Below are 18,557 nucleotides of genomic sequence, written 5' to 3'. Positions count from 1 at the left end.
TATCTGTGTATCAAGTTGGCAGGAGCATAGTTACCAAATGTGGCCCAGCCCATGACAAGAACACAGCAGTGGCCACTGGATTTGGCCAGCAGAGGCTAACAAGGCCTCCAAAGAGTGCTGGGGTGAATTAGTGTTCCCTGTGCAAGACTCAGTGACACCAGTGACACGTGTGCAGTATTACTAGTTCTTGGCAAGAATGCTTAGTGCCATCACCATCTTCACCGAGCCCTGAGTGTCTGTGTGCGTGTGACACTCACCAGAGGCTGTGTGCTCCTACAAAGAGCCACAGCCTGGCCATGGCCCAGGTCCCTCCCCGCCCTCACGCAGACCACCCCAGCTCCGGGAACTGAATCGGGGAATTCAATGCTTCAGGAAGGTTAGCTCCCAGATGGTGTCAAGAGGTGACTCAGTCCCAATTCCGAGCCTGCCCTGGAAGACAAGCTTCTCGGGGACACATGAATAGCGGATGGGAATTTGGGAGAGCCACACCCATGAGAATTGCCATTTATTCCCGAAGTTGCCAAAATCATCACCAAGGATTCACCAAGGGGTGCCAAGGGAACGAGGAGGCTCAAACACTGATTGGGGGTTGTCGGAGTTTGGAGGAAAGTGGAATGGGTGGGGGAACCCCAGCTGTCCCTCCCCATCTAATGCCACAGAAAAAGTCCTCCTCTGGCCAGCTCCCCTCCCAGTCCCCCAGGTCCAGTTTTTCTCAGGAGGAGGTGGGTTGGGGACTAGGGAAGAGGGTGTAGTGTGAGTGGGCCCCAGGAGGGGGAGGGCACTGAGGGGAGGGCCCCCCATTTCACATGCACTCACAACACTGATCTCCCAGGGAGCAGACATTAGGGAAGCCAGCTGAACCAGGCCTCCCTCCTACCCTGGATTATAGGAGGAAGGGATTAGTGTTGGGGGCTGGGGGTCCCGGGGGCATCATGGGAGGCAGGCCAGGGCCTCCACCAAGAGGAGAAATGTAGGTGGGTGGCGCTCCAGGACCTGGGGGCACAGGACTGAGACGGAGCTGGTTCAGAGTGAGCGTTGCAGGGGGTGCTGGCTGGAAAGGATTGGTGACGGAGGGGCCGGTGGCCGGAGCTCCTGCAACGAGAAAACAGATAGACACAGGAAGCAGTTAGCTAGTGATACAGCCCCGGTGGAGAGAAACAAGCCTGCCTCACGACACTTCTCTGGAGAGACCAGAGGCAGCACCAAGGCTGCAGGAGCTCCACACTCCATACTCACCGCTTGGCAGGAATGGGTTGGAAGCCTTGGCTCCTGGCGCCGTGGGGCCTGGCCGGCTCACCAGCGAGTCCAGGTCCACGAGGGCTGCATTGGGGCCTAGGAATGACTCCGGAGTCTTCCGTGTGGGGGGGGTAGGAGTTGGGGTCGCAGCAGGTGGGGGACTCCCCACAGCCTCAGCCAGAGAGCCCCCGACCCCACTCATGTCGAATGCACCTGGGCTGCGGGCGGGCACCTCTCCTGCGAGCAGCTCCAGTTCCCCTGCAAGAAGCCAGAGCACTGCTCGCAGACTGCAGGCCCACCCTGAGTTGGGATGGGGCGGGTGGAGAGCTCGGGAGGAACAGAATTACACAGTGGCAGGCTGAGCTGAGCCTGCACTCCAAACTATGAGGGTCTCACTGTTGTGAGCAGTTAGAGGGAATCAAGATGTCAATTTCAGGAAGGACAGTCTCTGATGGCTGCCTAGGGGACACCACCAGTCTCAAAGGAGCGACTCCCCCAAGGGAGTACTCCAGCTACAAAGCCCATATGAAATTTTACAGTGTAGAAACCTGGCAGATACCCATGACCCTGGGACAATTCATGACATCTACGGGATACAGGGCAGACGTCTTCCCTCTGGGGATTAACAAATGGAAACACTTTCTACACCACAGCCAGCATTTAAATTAGTGCAAGCTGGCTCAAATACAGGAAATACAGCCAACCCCGGGGGTGCAAGCCTGTAATCCCAGGGCTTGGGAGGATTAGGTGGAAGGATCGAACGTTCAAGGCCAGCCTAAGCTATGGAATAAATACAGCAAGAGCCTGTCAAAATACATTCATACATACATACATACATGCATACATACATACATACATACATACATAGATCCATAAGACTGAACCGAGAGCTCAAGGGTAAGGCACGTACTTGCCTAGCATGAGCAACAAGGGTTCAATCCCAGTGTCCCAAGGAAAGAAAAAGATGGGGAATACGTCTATAATTGCAGGTATCGGGGCTGAGGCAGGAGGATCACAGGTTGAAGGACAGACTGGGTAACCAGCCCCCATCAGCGGCTATGGGTAACACCCAGGCAGGCCCAGGCCCACACTTGACTCTGCCCTCAGCTACCAAGCAAGGTGGCTGTGCTAGTCTGCTCCAAGGCCTCAGAGACGCACGGCTAAGCAAAAGACAGCCAGGGAGAAGGAAGTGAGGAGCACCGGGCAGAGGGCGCAACACTGCGACTGAGGCCGTTTCTCCAAGTCCTGTCCCCATTCAAGGAATGACCGGAGGCAGAAACAGGTCAGACAGGAGCGCGCGGATGGGTTTCCATAGTTACACCTCTCTGTGACGAGGGGTGGCTGGATCTGACTCACTCTATCATGTGCATCCCACACCCTCAAGCACAGCAGGCACCACCCGAGCAAAGCAGAGACAAGGAAGCACCAGGTGGGGGGTACTGAGGAGGGGTGAGGAGGGGTGAGGAGGGGTGACTCACCCGTGCTGCTCCCAGAGGTCGGCAGGGTAGCGCGGAGCCGGTCAAAGTCTGAGAACTCATCGGGCTCCGTGTCAAAGCCCCCGACGGCTGTGGAGGCCAAGATGCGAGAGGCTCAGCACCTGCCCGGGGACTCCACCTCAGCCTCCTCCCCCCTCGGGGCCCACGTCGGGCCAGCCCCCGCCTGGACGGCCGCTAGCCCAGCACGGGCAGTCAGTACCTGCAGTGCCGTTGCTGCTGGGCTTGGCAGGGGAGCCTCCCCAGGGATCTGAGAAGGCCGGGGCAGGTGCCCAAGGGTCAGAAGATGAGGGTCCACTGACGGGGGCCCCACCTAGACGACGAAGGGGACATCTCGATGAGCAGCCCCTCCTGTTTGGACAGCTGCTTCTCAATCGGTGGCAAACCACACAAATGACTAGCCCCCGTTCAGGCCCATCTGCCCACACACGTGCGCTTTAACCAGCCAGGGTCAGGCCCACCCACGGGACCCTCGCCCTCCCCACCCCTTGTCCCTTTACAGCCCTCCTTACTCAACTTCACAGAGCCAACGTGCCCCAGCCCGCTCTCTGCCCTGTCCTTCTAAAGGCCTGCACCGTGCCCAGGGCATCCCTTCCTAAAGGGACAGACAGCTGGCCGTGCTCACCATCGGAGGTTCCCCATGGGTCAGGTGTGGATCCCTCTCCAGCTGCGGGAGCCGGGGTCCCACCCCAAGGGTCTACAGAGGGCCCTGTAGGGGCTGCAGGCCTCCAGGGATCCCCAGAGGCCGGTGTGGGGGCTGGACCGCCCCAAGGATCAGCAGCTGGAGGGGCGGCGGGTCCCCCCCAGGGGTCTGAGGCAGAAGCAGCCGGAGGGACGGCAGGAGCCACAGGGGCTGGGCCCCCCCAGGGGTCTGAGGCCTGTGCAGGGGCTGGGGTTGTGAAGACGTCAGCAAGATCCATGAGAGAGGACTGTGGGAAGAGAAGAGAAGGGACGAGGAAAGAGAGCTAGAAACAGTGAGGAGGCCACCACAGGAAGCGCCGCCCCCTCTCAACTCCCGGTCTGCCCACCATCTATCTCCCCCACCGCCCTACCCCGGTCCTCCTCCAAAAGGCACCTGGGTCCTCCAGTGAAGATGGGGTGAAGCCCTCCCTCCTCCCTGGGGCCGGCAGAGCTGCAAGCCCTCCCTCATGCACTGTGTGCCTGGGTCAGATTTCTAAACTGCGCTAGCCCAGTCCCCCCCACAGCCTTCCCTGGACTCCCACCAGGTCACCCTGACCATATGTCCTGCAGTGACCACCATGCAGGGCTGCCTGTCTACAGCTGCCTGTCGGTGTGCAGACACCGAAGCAATGCCCCGGTGATCAGAGGGCAGGCATGTAAAGCTGTCCATTAAAGGCCTCATCTGAAGGTGGAGATGCCCCGCATATGCTCACACGCGCACCCCCATCGGAGCCCATGAGGCAGCCAGGCTCAGACAGAGGCCAGTCAAGCCAGCTTTCCCCAAGTGGCCGCACTTACACTCAGGGTGTAAAGGGCAGAGGCAGAAACAAGTGAGTCTCCCACAGCCAGATGCAGGACCTCCAAGGCCTAAAGCCAGCCTGAGCAGACACCACTGCCTACCAAGAAAGCCACACTGGACTGGAGCCTGGAGCTGGCAGCGTCCTTGTCTAGGATGCACAAAGCCCAGGCCGGGTTCAATCCCCAGCCAGGTAGAAAATCATGCATGGTAACGCACGCATATAAACCCCAGCACTTGGGGGGGGGGGTGGGGGGGGGGAGCAAGGATCAGAAATCCAAGGTCGTTCCGGCTACACCGAGTTAAAGGCCAGCCTGGGCTACATGAAACACTGACTCAAAAATAAAATTAATAAAAGTCTCGTTGGCTAATCACACGGCGACAAACCTACTCTTTAAGCCCTGATCTGGGAGCAGGTTAGGCTGAGGGCACGCAGAGTTACAAAGGCACTCAGGACAGAAGCCTGACGGGAGCAGCTACAACGCTGGTGCTGTTGCCTCGGCTGCGGCTGCTGTCGCCAGGCTCAGCCCCCAGGGCAGCCGGTCCTCACAGAAAGATCGGAAAGACTGCCTGGCCTAACCCTGTCTACTCAGAACCATGAGAAAACAGCTGCCCGTGGCCAGGAAGGGAGCGGGCTCTAGACAGTCTACCACACAGCTGTGAGCACAGGGTGACAGACCAACCACTCTGTGCCTTGGTCGGGGGAGGCTCAGGCGGCGGACAGGGTCTCCGGATGGCATCCGGCAAAACGGTCTGTATGAACAGGGGAGTCCGCCCTGCCTCAGCTGCCCGTCTGCTGTTGTGGCCCCCGGGAGGCAATGGGCGGGCAGAGCAGGTGTGCACCCGGCTAAGCACTTTGCAGGGCAGGAGCTGGGGACCCAGGGGCACAGCACACGCGCACTCACCTCCTCCTTGCCCCCCGTCTCCCTCTTGCTCTCTTCTATGGCCATCTGCAGCCTCAGGTCATCCCCACGACGGATCCGTTCTTCCTACGGGAGGCAGAAGCAGCCGGACAAGGCAGGGTTCAGAACAGGAGCCGGGGCGGGGCAGCTGGCCCGGCCTGCAGCCCCCACCCAGCCGCCCTCTCTCCCACTCGGAAAACAAAACAGGGAAAGTTAACACGGCATGAGGACGACGTATGGAATGTGGATGGGAACGGGACACCTGGGGCAAGGGTCGGGCAGAGGAACTGGGGTGATCTACGGCGGGAGGGAAGGGGATTGCGTCGGGCGCTACCTGGTTGTGAAAACAGCTCAGCAAACACTGGGACCCAGGAAGAGCGAGTGACCCTCTCTCTCATCCTGGTCTCCTGCTTGAGGTTCAGGACTTAGGGATACCTGGGCCCCCGGCAGCTGCGGCAGATCTACCCAGGGTCCTGGGCGCCCACCCTGCCGTCTGTCTGGACCACAGTTTCTACAGCTGAAGCTGCTGGACTGAGGGCTGAAAGCGAGTGCACCCGTGTCTGGGGAGGCGCTGCAGGGAGCGAGTGCACCCGTGTCTGGGGGAGGCGCTGCAGGAAGGGGCAGGGAGGCCACTCTGACCTTATCGTGCTCCTCTCGGCTCAAACTAAGGGCCAGCTGGAGCTGGACGTCATCCTCGGGCACGCAGGACGGGGGCTGGCGGAGAGAAAGTATGAGGGGCAGGGCAGGGGAAGCCAGAGCCAGAGTAACAGGCAGAGAGGCAGGCCGACCGAGGGACAGCGGGCCAGGGCTGAGCGACATCAAGAAAGAAGGGACAGCGGTTCTCTCAAACAGGTGAGCACGGGCAGAGAAGGAACTGGGCACCTGGTGCCAGAGTGCAGAGACCCAGGGGCTGGAGGAGCAGGAAACACCAGAGAAGAGACAGGGCGGAGCCGGGAGAGGGAGTGAGGCGATGCGGGAGAGGCATGAGGACAAGATGGCGGGACAGAAGTCAGCCCCTCTCCCTCTGCAGCGCCCTGTACCTGGTCAGCCTCCTCCTTGCTCATGGCCAGGGCCAGCTGGAGCTGCAGCTCCTCCTCCCCGCTGCTCTGCGGCCAGGCCTGCTCCGCCTCGGGGGGTGCTCCAGAACCCACAGCTGCTGAGGAGGCTGGAGACAGGGAGACATTCAGACACAGGTCACCCAGAGCTGCGAAAGCACTGACAGCACTGACAGACCCCAGCACGGCGCCCCTCCCCAGGCCTCTGAGGGCCAGGCGGGAAGGGAAACGAATGGAGCCAGCGTCTGGGGCAGCCCCACCCTTAGAACAGCAAGCAGCTCAGACCAAGGGGAAGACCAGGGTGCTGACGGGCAGCAGGGCCCAGGCCTCCAGAGGGATCCTCCCTAGTTTCCCAGGCTAGAACGCCAAGAGAGCAGACTAGACCCTTGTTTCCGAGCAGAACTGCAGCCCCGGCAGGAACAGCTGGAATTTAGGAGGGAAGGCAACACCTGTCCAGACTGTGGAGCCCAACAAAAGGAACAAGAACCCTTGGTGTCAGGAGGACAAGGAGACAGGAGGCACAGGCCGCATCTAGGTCAAGAGGGACTCCAAGGCCAGCAGAGGACAGGAGAGGTCAAGGGTGTACTCCCAAGCGGAAACAAGACCCCAGGCCGTACAATCGGCATCTTCCCTCATTTCTCCAGGCCTGCCGCCAGGCACTGGTACAGTCTGCAGGCTCGGTGGAGGCTCCCGATTCTCAGACAAGAGGCCAGGCTCTCTAAACCTGCCCCAGCAGGGCTTCAGGGCAGATCCACACACCACAGGAAGCTGACTGCTCCTGCCCCGGAAGCACTTTCACCCTAGGAGAGATCCTGCATGCCACCCTCGGGAGGTGGCCAAACCTTTGCTGTGCAAACACCTGAAGGCTCCTGCCCGCTGGAGGCCCACCTCACGCCTTCCCGCCTCAAGAGGCGATGGACATCACCCAGCAACACGAGAGCTTCCCACACCAACCAGCCAGCTCCATGCTCCCTGTGGTGGCCCAACCCTTTCCAGCCCGCGGAGCAGTGCTCCTTCCGCTCCAAGCAGCTGGCTCTGGGACATGGGTCAGCAGCCTATGGCCCGTGGCCAAAGCCGGCTTTTTAAATAGTTGAGAAAGAAAATGAAAGAGCACGTCAAGACATACAAAAATCGCTGAGAAATTCCAACTTAAGCCAGGGGGTAGTGGCGCACCCCTTTAATCCCAGCACTCGGGAGGCAGAGGCAGGCGGATCTCTGTGAGTTGAGGCCAGCCTGGTCTACAGAGCGAGTTCTAAGACAGCCAGGGCTACACAGAGAAACCCTGTCTCAAAAAACAACAACCAAACAAGCAAATAAAAAACTCAATCCCAATTTCGGAGTCCATGACGGGAGAGCAGGGAGCACGTAGCCCGGCCCATTATTGACATGTGGGCCAGGAGAAGCACGCGCCTCAGGCTGCTCGTCGCCTGGTCCCTCAGGAGCCTGGCCACATCTAGGAACTAGGAAGATAGCTTAGTGGTTAAAAACTTGCCTCACAAGCATGAGGACCAGAGTTCAGATCCCCAGAAGCCACCTAAATGCTAGGTAGACTTGACGGTTCACTAGTAATTGCAGCCTAGGGAGACGGACAGCCGGGCTCTCCAGGTCTAGCCGGCTCACAAGACTAGCTAGCATACTGGTGAGCTCTGGGTTTGACTGGGTCCATGCATCAAAAAGAGCAGGGTGCAGAGGGACCAACGCCAGCCGGTCTCCACGCACATGTGGGTCTAAGTGCAGTCATTTACCCACATGTGCAACCCATACGTACATACGCATGCACACCGCACGCCTTCCATGAAGCCAACCAGGCATGCTCCTTGCTACAGACAAGCCTCCTCCACCCAGCCCGGTCCTGCGTTAGAGCTGCCTTCCTCCACTCCCTACCCCTGCTGGCCACTCCTGGTCCTCCCTGTTCCTTCCCTCCGAGGCACCCCCTGCTTTACATCCTGGCTGAGCGCATCCCGAGGAGTAAGTGTCCCCACAGCATCTCTGAGTGGGAGAAAACACTGACCCCAAATGCGACGCTGCACCAGACAGGAGGCCTCCAGCCAGAACCGAGGTCGCAGGCCCCTGGCTCCATCTGCCACGGAAGGTTCAACTCAGCTCACCCCCATCCCCACAAGCGCATGCCAACTCCGTGTCCACAGCAGCCCTCCAGTCTCCCTAATGTTCCACCCTGCTCCCTCAGCACGATAAAAAAGAAACCTCACACCTGCCCCTGAGCACGTCACTACACAGACCCCAGCCTCGAGACACAGGACAAACCACCTCCTTACGCCACTTGTGTTTCTCTTTAAATGTTCATCACCACCCAAGCACCTGAACTCGCCACCTGCAAACACCATTCTAAGATCTCCAAAAGTAGACTCTCAGGCCTTGCCATGACCCTGGCTGTCCCCTCACCCACGGGGCTGACCTCCTTCCTGTGACACTGCCCTTTAGCTAGAAGGCCAATCTACAGAAGACCGGACTGGCAGCCCCATCAGGCATGATGAACGTGACTGTCCCCATCAGGGGCTGACCTACCCCTGCACCTGGGGAGCCCCGAGCCCCAAGCAACCTGCAAAGATGCACGTGCCTGAACGCCCCGAGGACCACGGCAGGGGTCAGGGACTCTGCAGGCTGCCCTCGGGGTCTGGACACACCTGGGTCCAAAGGAGGCATTCAACAGAACTGCAGGCAAGCTGAACAAAATGCCCAGAGTCTGAGGCCACCGCACGAGGGAGGAAAGGGGTGGGTCAGCGGGGATGGGCCCACAGGAACAGAGGACAGAGCCGAGCTGTCAGGGACGGCCGGCAGTGGGAGAGAAGCCTCACCCGTGGCAGTCTGTGCCAGCTTCTCCTTGGTCTTGAGCGCGTGGGCGCGCTCCTCCCGAAGCCGGTCCTCATCCCGCAGCAGAGCCACCAGCTGCTTGGCCTTCTCGCGCACATTCACACCCTGGTCCTTGCCATCACGGTCCACATACTGGAAGTCCTTCAGCGTCTGCACCGCGTACATGTTCTCCTTGCACTGCTGGGACACACGCTCAGAGCCCGTCTTGATGAGGTACTCCATCAGCGTCATGGCCTGCAAGGCGCAGGCACACCAGTCACCGACGCGGAACTCCACTGGGAAGGGACTAAAGGCGGGGGAGGGGGGGCGGCAGCATTCGGGCCGGGGGCAGCTGCCCACACAGCAGAGTGTGGGGCAGACCTAAGAAGGGGAGAAGCGGGCACACAGGCCACCAAGAGCTACATCGCACTGTGCCCCCTGAGAGGCCAGGCACGAAGGTCACACCGTGTGTGGTCCCGCGGGTATGAAGTCCAGAAGGCACTACTGCAGACAGACAGAGATGGCGGGGGCCGTGAGATGAGTGGGGGATCTTCAGCGGGGTCATCTACCTACCAGCCAGGGGTGTGGCTGCCAGCGCTCAACACACCCGATGCCACTGAACGGGCCACTCCAAAAAGCTAACCGCTGTGCATAGGCTCTATGCAGTTCACTTAGCAACGACACAGAAGACAGGGCGGCAGCCACCAATGCAGCCAAGCTGGGCACCACTTAGGACCACAAAACATGCCCCACGACCTGAAGGCCAAATCTGGAGCAACAGAGCCAAACCAAACCAAAGTGCAGGCGTCTCAAGGATGAAGAGACGGCCTGCTCCTAAAGGAGTGACATGTTACATGAGCCTTCTAGTTCTAGAAAGGATAAGCCCCCAAGCCAGACACACCACCGGGAATGACAGACGGAGCGGACGCACCGTCGCTCAGCTGCATCCTTTGGTACCTTTCCCATTTTGCAATATGCAAACAAATTCCCTTTTCAGCAAAATGAAATGACGTACTTAAGAGAGAAAGAGCACTAATAGCCGGGGCTGGAGAGATGGCCGGGCGGTTAAAAGCACTTGCTCTCGCAGAGGACCCCTGTTCCATTCCCAGCACTCACCAGGTGACTCGCAACCATATGTACTCCAGCTGCGGGGGTCTAAGGCTCTCTCTGACCTCTGCAAGCACTTGGCACATAAGCGGTCCACACACATAGATACAGGCAAACCACTCATCCACATAAGGTAAAATTAAATGAACTTAAGACACTGAAGCGAATAAGCAACCTGAGGAGAGGTCTGACTCCAGGCCTGTCTCCTGAGCAATGGCAGGGTCAGGGTCCCTATGAGACTCTGAAAAAGGCTTAGTCACTGTGCAAGGAGAAAAGCAGGTGACCACAGAGACTTCCCCGGAGTCCCCTAAACTCAGGTGTAGAAAGGAATGGGAAGAAATGTGGCAGAGGAGGAGGGAGGCAGCCACAGGAGCTAAGCACTGTCTAAACGGTGAAAACTGCCACAGACAAGGCTGCACCTCATTAGAGCTGGGGGGGGGGGGGGGGGCGGGCAGACAGTTACAGTGATTTGCTACGTCGTCGACTACGCACGCTGGCCTCAAGCTCCTGAGAACTGGGATTGCGGATATAGGCCACCACCCAGCTGTGGAAAGGCTCTCTGGGGAGTATTTACATCTGATTAGTCCCCGACTGGCCCTGGTGGGAGTGTTTACTCTCAGAGGAGAAAGATTTCCATGCACGGTTACACCCCAAGGGGAAAGGCAGAGAGGCAGGCCTGGGGCCCTTGTGCTTTGGAATCCAGAACCTTCCTGATTGGGACTAGAAAGCCACTGCACGGGGCACACCTACGAATTTTGTCAGAGGGGAGCTCTGTCAACAGCCAGGCAAACTGGGACTGGAGCACGGCATATAAACGACTTCACTTCAGTGGACATCGCCCCTTGTGCCACACGGGTGTGAGACACCTTCACCTGGCAGCCCTCTGGACTTTGGAACTGCAGCTGAAGGCTACAAAGCAGGAAACCACCCAAATGCCCAGGCGCAGTGCCGCCCACAAGCAAACTGTTGCAAATGCCCCGGGGCTACCCAGCGATACAGAGTATCAGTCTATCAGCGACACAACTGCTACATGCAACAGACAAGCAGAGACCATCACCCCAGCCCCGGGGAGCAAAGGAAGAGACCCCAAAGCACACCTGCTGGTCCCGTACCTAACAAGTTCCAGGACAAACCTCACAGACAGCACAGTGCCCCTGGGGAGGGATGTCACGAGGATGCCTCCTAGGAAACCAAACAGGTCCTCTCTCTCCCTCGGGGAGGAGGCTCCACAGGTGTGCACATTCGCACAAGCTCATCGGGTTCTGCACTCATGATTTAGCTGATCTGCTACACGTCAATGAAAAGCTCCGGGTTTTTCTGAGTGCTGGCAACTGGATGATCCCAAATAGATAACCCACGGAGCTTGCTAAGTGCTAAATCCGTTCCACCAGAACGGAAGTCCTCCTATATTACAACAAACATTTAAAACAGGGTCAGCACCTTTCTCTATAAAGGTCCTGGTGATAAATCATTCTCTTTTCACACCACACAGTCTCTGTCCAACTATTCCACAATGGTGGCTGCAGGGGCCTGGCCCTGTTCCAATAAAACTTTACTTACAAAGCAGGTAGTGCACATAGGATTGGCCCCGTCTACACTCTGCTGACTTCGAGCTGGTGTAAGATAAAGCCTGGGGAGACTGATTCCCGAGATCATAGGACGAAGCAGGGGACCACAGTTCTCCACTCCCAAACTGCCAGCCCCCTACACACATCTTCCTTCTCCACAAGGCGACTAGACCCACAGTGTCACCACAAGCAGTGGACCACAGTTCTCTACTCTCAAACTGCCAGGCCCCTACACACATCTTCCTTCTCCACAAGGCGACTAGACCCACAGTGTCACCACAAGCAGCATAAGGAACCAGAGATTCAAAGCAAGCAGGACACCAACATAGCCGCATGGGATGGGTCTTTGCAAGTACTCAGAGCCACGCCCAGCACCCCAGGAGCCCTGCCACGGGGACCACACAATCAGAACTCAGAGGCAAAGCGGCTGTCTAGACCGGAGAATAGCTATAAAATGTACATTTGTCAGCACCCAGAGGACTGTGCCTAGAGAGCGGAGACTTTTCTGTACAGGAGTCATAGTTTTGGTAAATCTAGAGCCGGGCGTTGGCGGCGCATGCCTTTAATCCCAGCACTCGGGAGGCAGAGGCAGGCGGATCTCTGTGAGTTCGAGACCAGCCTGGACTACCAAGCGAGTTCCAGGACAGCCTCCAAAGCCACAGAGAAACCCTGTCTCGAAAAAACCAAAAAAAAAAAAAAAAAAAAAAAAAAGAATCTTTTAAAGCCAGGCATCGTGGCACACCCCTTTTTCCTGGGGAACTCAGGAGGCAGAGGCAGGCGGATCTCTGTGAGTTTGAAGTCAGCCTGGTCTACAGAGTGAGTTCCAGGACAGCCAGGGCTATATTCAAAAATAATAATAATAATAATGATCGGGACCTGTGAGCAGCCTGGCAGCCTCTTCCAGGAAGTCTTCTCTGACTGCTGGAGGCTATAGGGTCCTCAACTGGTCCCTCCAACTCCAACAGGCCACCCTCTACTTGCCCGAGAGCTGCCTAAGGGCTGGAGCCACAGCAAGGCCAGAAGCAGAAATGAACACGGGAATCAGACTCGGCCCCTCCTGGACTCCCACCACCTCAGGAAGCAGCTGACTTCAGAAGCCCATGCACAGCCCCTGAACTCCCCTCCCCTCTGGGCACTGGAACAGCATACTCTGGGCCCCTCCACCCCCACTAAAGCCCTGCAGCCCCACCCCTCCCTCCTCACCCTGCAAGGGCTTGCTTGTGACACTGGGCTTTTTATAAAACCCCAGACTCCAGCAGAGTAAATGCCACCTAGGATTTCACTGCATGTTCAGGAAGGAACTGCTCAATGATTAAACGCAAGCTATGACCAGTCTTGGTGTGTTGTGATGGGGATGAAACGGGCCTCAATTCTCTGCTTCACTGTGTAGACGGCACTATGTCTCCTCATCCTGAAGCAGAGAAAACCATCCTGCCTTGACAGGAAGTCTGCCAGATAGTCCAGGACATGCGGACTTTAAACTGGGGCCATGAGAGCTAGTACCTCAGTCTGTAATGGAGAGTCGACCCTCCAAAGCAGAGACATCAGGCACTAATGCTCGCCATCTGGGGCTGGCTCAGAACAGTGACTCCGAGACCCATTCCACGGAGGTAGCCCAGCCGCTGGGCTGAGGTCCCGTGACCTGAGGTCCCTGATCACTGGCATGATCCACACTGTAATTCGGGCAGCTGGCCCCAGCCCATGCCCTCAGCTCCAGACAGAAGGGACAAGGTGTGAGAAGCAGGAGCAGGCACCCCACTTCCCAGGAGGAGTGGTCAAACCTGAAACCCACTTGCTCAGCACTGCCCTGGATGCATTTCCTGCTAACCCTGAAACCCACTTGCTCAGCACTGCCCTGGATGCATTTCCTGCTAAAAAGAAGCCTGAGATCTGGGTACCTGACCCCTCACACACAAAACCAGACCACATTTACCAACCTTACGTACCCATGTGCCCTCTGACCCAAGCAACTCCAGCACCAGAAAAAAGCAAGTGCATCAGGGTATTAACAGCAGTTTTGCTTTAAAAAAGCAAACTACCACCGCAGCCTGGAAGTGTAGGCCTGTAACTCCAGCTATTTGGGAGACCGAGGAAGTTCACACAAGTTCAAGGCCTACTTGGACTACAGAGCAAGTCGACAGCCAGCCAAGGCAATTCAGCAAAACTTTATCTCAGAGTAGCAAGTAAAAACTGGTTGAGTGTGCAAATAAATGATAAAGCATTTGCCTAATGGATGTGAAGCCCTAGATTCAAAACCAGTATCACCAGCAACAAAAACACACAGTGGTCTCTATCACCCCAAAGGTCCCCTGGGCTCCACTTTACCGCCCGCGCCATGCTTGACAAGCCTGGAACCTGGCCCTGACACTCTCCGCCTTTCACGGCAGGTCAAGGAATACCAGCGGCCCTGACACCCATGTAATCTTCCAGGGAAGGCACCTGAGATCGAATGTGCTGGTCCCACATGCTCACAGCCCCAGGCCATCTGTGTAGCAAGTACACACCTCAGAACGCGGACAAAGACGGCCTTCAGAACCAAACAGACCAAACCAAACACGGAAGGATCAGGAGCTCACACTCAGCAACAGAGTTCAAAGCCAGCCTGGGCTCTGTAAGACCCCATCTCAAAATAAATAAATAAATAAAATAAAAGCCTAACTAAATGAATAAGTATGTATGTCTGCTTGGTGACACATGCCTGCAATCCCAAACTCATCAGAAGGCAGAAGGATCATTGCAAATTCTAGGCCAGCCTGAGCCACACAGAAAGACCAAAGGAAACAGGTTTAGAGAAAAACCTGGCTGTACAGAATGCACCTGCTTTCATTATTCCCTTAACGACACAGTGCAACAGCATATTTACTACACAATGTTTGCATTGCACTGGGTGCTATCAGCCACCCAGAGACACTTGAAAGACATCATCCGGTCATTCACAAAGCCAGCACCATTTTACAGAAGATGCTTGACCATCAGACTCTGGTCAAATGGGGAGGAGCTAGGAACCAGCGCCCCAGGGACACTGAGGAGGGCTCGTCTGTCGCCAAGAGATTCAACATGAAAGGACAGTCTTCAAGCGGTGCCCCTCTTGAGCAGTGGGGGCGGTGCTTGGCCAGGCACACCCTGCCGCGCCCGTGGCCCAGCCCCGAGGAACCACACCCAGGTGCTGACCTTGTAGACATGCCTCCAGTTCTTGCCGTGGTCGTTGAGCCGCTTCCAGATCATGCTCATGATCTCAGAGAAGGCCACGACATTGTAGGTGAGGTCAGCAATCTCGGACATGAGGGAGCTGGACGGGCCCCAGGGGTCATTGCTCGTGGCTTCCCGGACCTTGATCTCAGCCTCTGAGTAGTTGTGGACGATGTTCTTCATCTGACGCCGAAGCGACGAGGTCGACATTGTGCCCGGTGGTGGTGTCAAGGGGCACCAGCCCCCTGGGGCATGGAGAGGTGAGGCGACTCACAGAGGGAGACCGCAATGGATGCTGGCAGATCACCACATCTGAGGGGGAGAGGATCTTTGGAAGCACAAAGGAGACACAGGCTAACCAGCACCCAAGCTGTCCCTGAGCCTCCCACTCGGGAGGTTTCCTAGGACTCGGGGGGGGGGGGGGGCAGGATGCTAAGTGGCTGAAATGGCTCTCTCCCCTCTTAGCCTCTCTCTTAAAGTTAGCCCATGCTCCTTTCGGTTCCTCAAACAAGCCCAGCTTCTTCCTGCCTGGGGCCCAGACCAGCTGAGGCAGAACATGTCAGTCAGACACCCTTGACCCCAAGCCCCAGTTCGGCCTAAGAGGGCAGGCCTCAGACTTTGGACTTTAGTCCCCCTGCCTCCCCCCCGTACAAAATGAAGTTCTGTGCGATAAGGGTCGTACTAAACTGAAGGTTTCAGTCAAGGCTGGCCGGCTCTCAGCACCCCCACCCCACCCCCATCCTGCTAATGACTTCTCCCCCTTCCTCAGAGACTGCCTGCCACACACACACGCCCTCACCCGACCTCCAATGTCATTATCACAGTTCCCAAAGGGATTCTTATGAGGGAATTCTTGTGACTTTAAACCTATTTGTCTGGTTCTGAAACTATGGTGACCTAAGACCCATAGTGGTGGAAATATTTATTTGTACATGGTTTTTCCCTACAAAGAAATGGGGCGGGGGCGGGGGGCGGGGGGCACGACACATGGACAGACATTCAATAAACAGTTCCGGAAGGAAATGGAGAAAGAGGGAAGCAAAGGCCTCTAGGACATGAGTCACGACAGAAGAGGCCAGCGATGGGATTAAAGAAATGGCAGGGAGCCAGGGGAGGTGTCCCAGGGACTAGATGTCCCCAAGGGCAGGGAGGAAAACTCAAAGCTTACGGGAGGAGAGATAAGGAATGTAGGAGTCCCCACTAGTGAGGACCAACTGTACCATAAGGCACATATTATCTCATTTAATGCTGAATGCAGACAATGGCCTTAGGAAGTTAAATAGCTCAGCCAAGGTTGGACAGTAAACGCCAAAGAACACAACTGTGCAACAAACCCATTTCTCCTCCATACAGTCATACTTCGGGGAGGGGGTGGGGATGGCACAGCATCTCTCTACATAGCCCTGGCTGCCCCGGAACTCGCTCTGTAGACCAGGCTGGCCTGGAACTCACAGAGATCTGCCCGCCCCTCCCTCCCGAGTGCTGCCATTAAAAGTGTGTGCCCCTAAAGCTTTCAGATTAACCTAAGTAAATCGACCTGTGCTGTGTCCGGCTGGCGAGGATAGGAACCGAGCAAATGAGGGTGATGCTAGCAAGCACGTCTACAAGCCTTACACCCTCCCAGGCTCCCATTAAGTGTCGGACACTATCAACTCCACCCTTACAAACCTGTGAGTCACTGCCACTTTCCACGGGAGGGGACACGAGCAAGGTAAGGCCTTGCCCGGGGACACACACCTCACAGTTGGAGCAGCCTGGGTCCAGAGTAGTAGGCTCCGATCACCAGTCTATGCCTCTCCAACAAGCCATGGAGGGAGAGTTACTGAGCCCTACCATGATCCAACCTGAAGGGAGACATAGGTGAATGGGAGAGGCTGCTCTCTACCCCGAGCTCAGGCCAGAGGACAGAGCACCTGCAGACAGGCATAACTAGGCCAAAAAAAAAAAAAAAAAAAAAAAACCACAGTGGCTAGGTCCCAAGACAGGCCCAGACCCAGACAGACACAGCAAGACAAATATGACAAACATGAAAGAGAGTGACAAGAGGCACACAGAAACCCGGGCAAAAAAAAAAAAAAAAAAAAAAAAAGCAACAGTAAGGCAGGAAAACAGGGACCCTGAAATAAAACACAGGTTTCCACAAATAAATGGATGGACGGACGGACAGATGCACGGACAGATAAGCAAGCACACAGAGGCTGACTAATGAAATAAATAAACAGATTCCCAGCATACAATTAGGGAGGGATGCTACCTGGCAGGCTTGCTGATTAAATAAAATGGGCATATAAAGGGCTTGGTTCTATGCCCCACAGATAGTAGGCACTCGGTACACCTGCCTGCTAGTATTATCAGAGAAAGCCATTTCCAAAAGGGTAGCATCCAAAGATGGGCTAGCCTAACACCAACCTACTTCAAGCATACACGAAAAAAAAAAATATATATATATATATGTATATATACATATACACACACATATATATACTAGATCTCACAGATGCTGCTGAGAATATTTCCAAATTTAATTTATTTAGAAATGCTTGTTAAACAGTGCAAACACAGCGAAATTCTCCCAAGGGAAACTCAAATAACTGGTCTCAAACACTAAGCAAAACAAAAACCTCTAATAATAATAATACCCAGAGCCCCTAGTAATCACACACTTAACTCCCGGCCAGACACTATTAGGCACTTTACAAGTGTGGTGCCGGGAACTGTGAAGGAACGCTTCCATTTAGAAGACTAGGAAATAGGTCTGGAGTCGGAGGCAAGCAGCAGGGGTCTGGATTCCACAGCCAGAGCTCCTACCCACACCACCTGGGAGAAGGGAGCGAGCGCATCCTCAGCCAAAGCAAAAGGCTCCTGGAAAGGAGCTTGGGGCCTGGGGACCATAGCAATGGTGACAAAGATGACACGTGAAGACCGGGGGAGAAACATGCAGCAGAGGGAGACAGGTCTGGGGAAAGGAAGACACAGAAACCCAGAAAAGACACGGACGGTGCCCTGACAGGACCACGGAGCCTCCGATCCGGGACACAGACACACGGCACTGGGATCTCCAAAGCCTTTTGCACAAACGCCGAAACACACAGACAGGGCAACACAAGCAACAGGGCCGCGCGGGACGGGGACGCTGACAATCCCAGGAGAGACACACACCGGCAGGCAGACCCGACCCGGGCAGAGCGGCAAAAATGCAGCCACAAGCCCTCAGCGGCTGGAACACCGGCTCCGAGGCTGGCCGGACCCGCGCGTGGCGGCCCAGGCCGGGACAGCGGACTCGCCGCGACGGAGGCCAGCATTGCGCCCTCTCTCACCTCGGCCCGCTCACACCGGGATCCCGGGGGTCATGACGGTCAGCCCTCTGCCCCCGCTCGGCCTCGGTGTCGCGGGACGCGCGCCGGGCTGCGGGAGGCAGAGGTGCGCACGGGCGCACGCGCAGACGCACGGACGGCCGCACGGCCACGGCTCCGCCGCCCCGGCGCCCGGGAGGGGCGCGGAGAGCCGGGCGGGGGGAGGGGAGCCGCCGAGCAGACGGGAAGCAACCGAAGGTGGCGGCGGACCGGAAACGGAAGTGACCCCGCGCACCCCGCCCTCTGCACCTCGCCCGGCGGCCTCTGCTTCCGCGACCAAACCCGCCCTGGCATCACTTCCGGCGCACGGCCCTGCGTCCGCATAGGCTTGCGTCACTTCCGCATCAACACATTCAGCTGTGCAGC

General features: G+C 56.9%; 1 protein-coding gene across 5 annotated transcripts; it reads right to left on the bottom strand.

Moving 5' to 3' along the window:
• Window positions 1-488: 488 nt before the first annotated feature.
• Window positions 489-18,293, bottom strand: Epn1 (epsin 1). 5 transcript variants are annotated; one of them, XM_013123722.3, is made up of 12 exons: window positions 18,156-18,293; window positions 16,507-16,682; window positions 14,821-15,150; window positions 8,980-9,229; window positions 6,149-6,273; window positions 5,748-5,822; window positions 5,112-5,195; window positions 3,355-3,658; window positions 2,932-3,042; window positions 2,715-2,801; window positions 1,237-1,494; window positions 489-1,092 (listed from the first exon to the last, which is right to left on the bottom strand). In XM_013123722.3, the coding sequence occupies exons 3-12, from the start codon at window positions 15,046-15,048 to the stop codon at window positions 884-886; spliced, it is 1,731 nt and encodes a 576-aa protein (XP_012979176.1). In that variant the 5' UTR covers window positions 15,049-15,150; window positions 16,507-16,682; window positions 18,156-18,293; the 3' UTR covers window positions 489-883. The 5 variants fall into 5 exon arrangements, with proteins under 5 accessions (XP_012979176.1, XP_012979177.1, XP_040589793.1 ...); XM_013123723.3 differs by having other exon boundaries at window positions 16,576-16,682; XM_040733859.1 differs by lacking the exon at window positions 18,156-18,293 and adding an exon at window positions 17,998-18,016 and having other exon boundaries at window positions 16,576-16,682.
• Between the last annotated feature and the right edge of the window lie 264 nt (window positions 18,294-18,557).

The sequence above is a fragment of the Mesocricetus auratus genome, unplaced genomic scaffold (assembly GCF_017639785.1).
Source record: "Mesocricetus auratus isolate SY011 unplaced genomic scaffold, BCM_Maur_2.0 Super-Scaffold_100037, whole genome shotgun sequence".
Classification (NCBI taxonomy): domain Eukaryota; kingdom Metazoa; phylum Chordata; class Mammalia; order Rodentia; family Cricetidae; genus Mesocricetus; species Mesocricetus auratus.
Note: the sequence above shows the minus strand (reverse complement) of the source record. Positions and strands in the feature narration are given on the sequence as shown.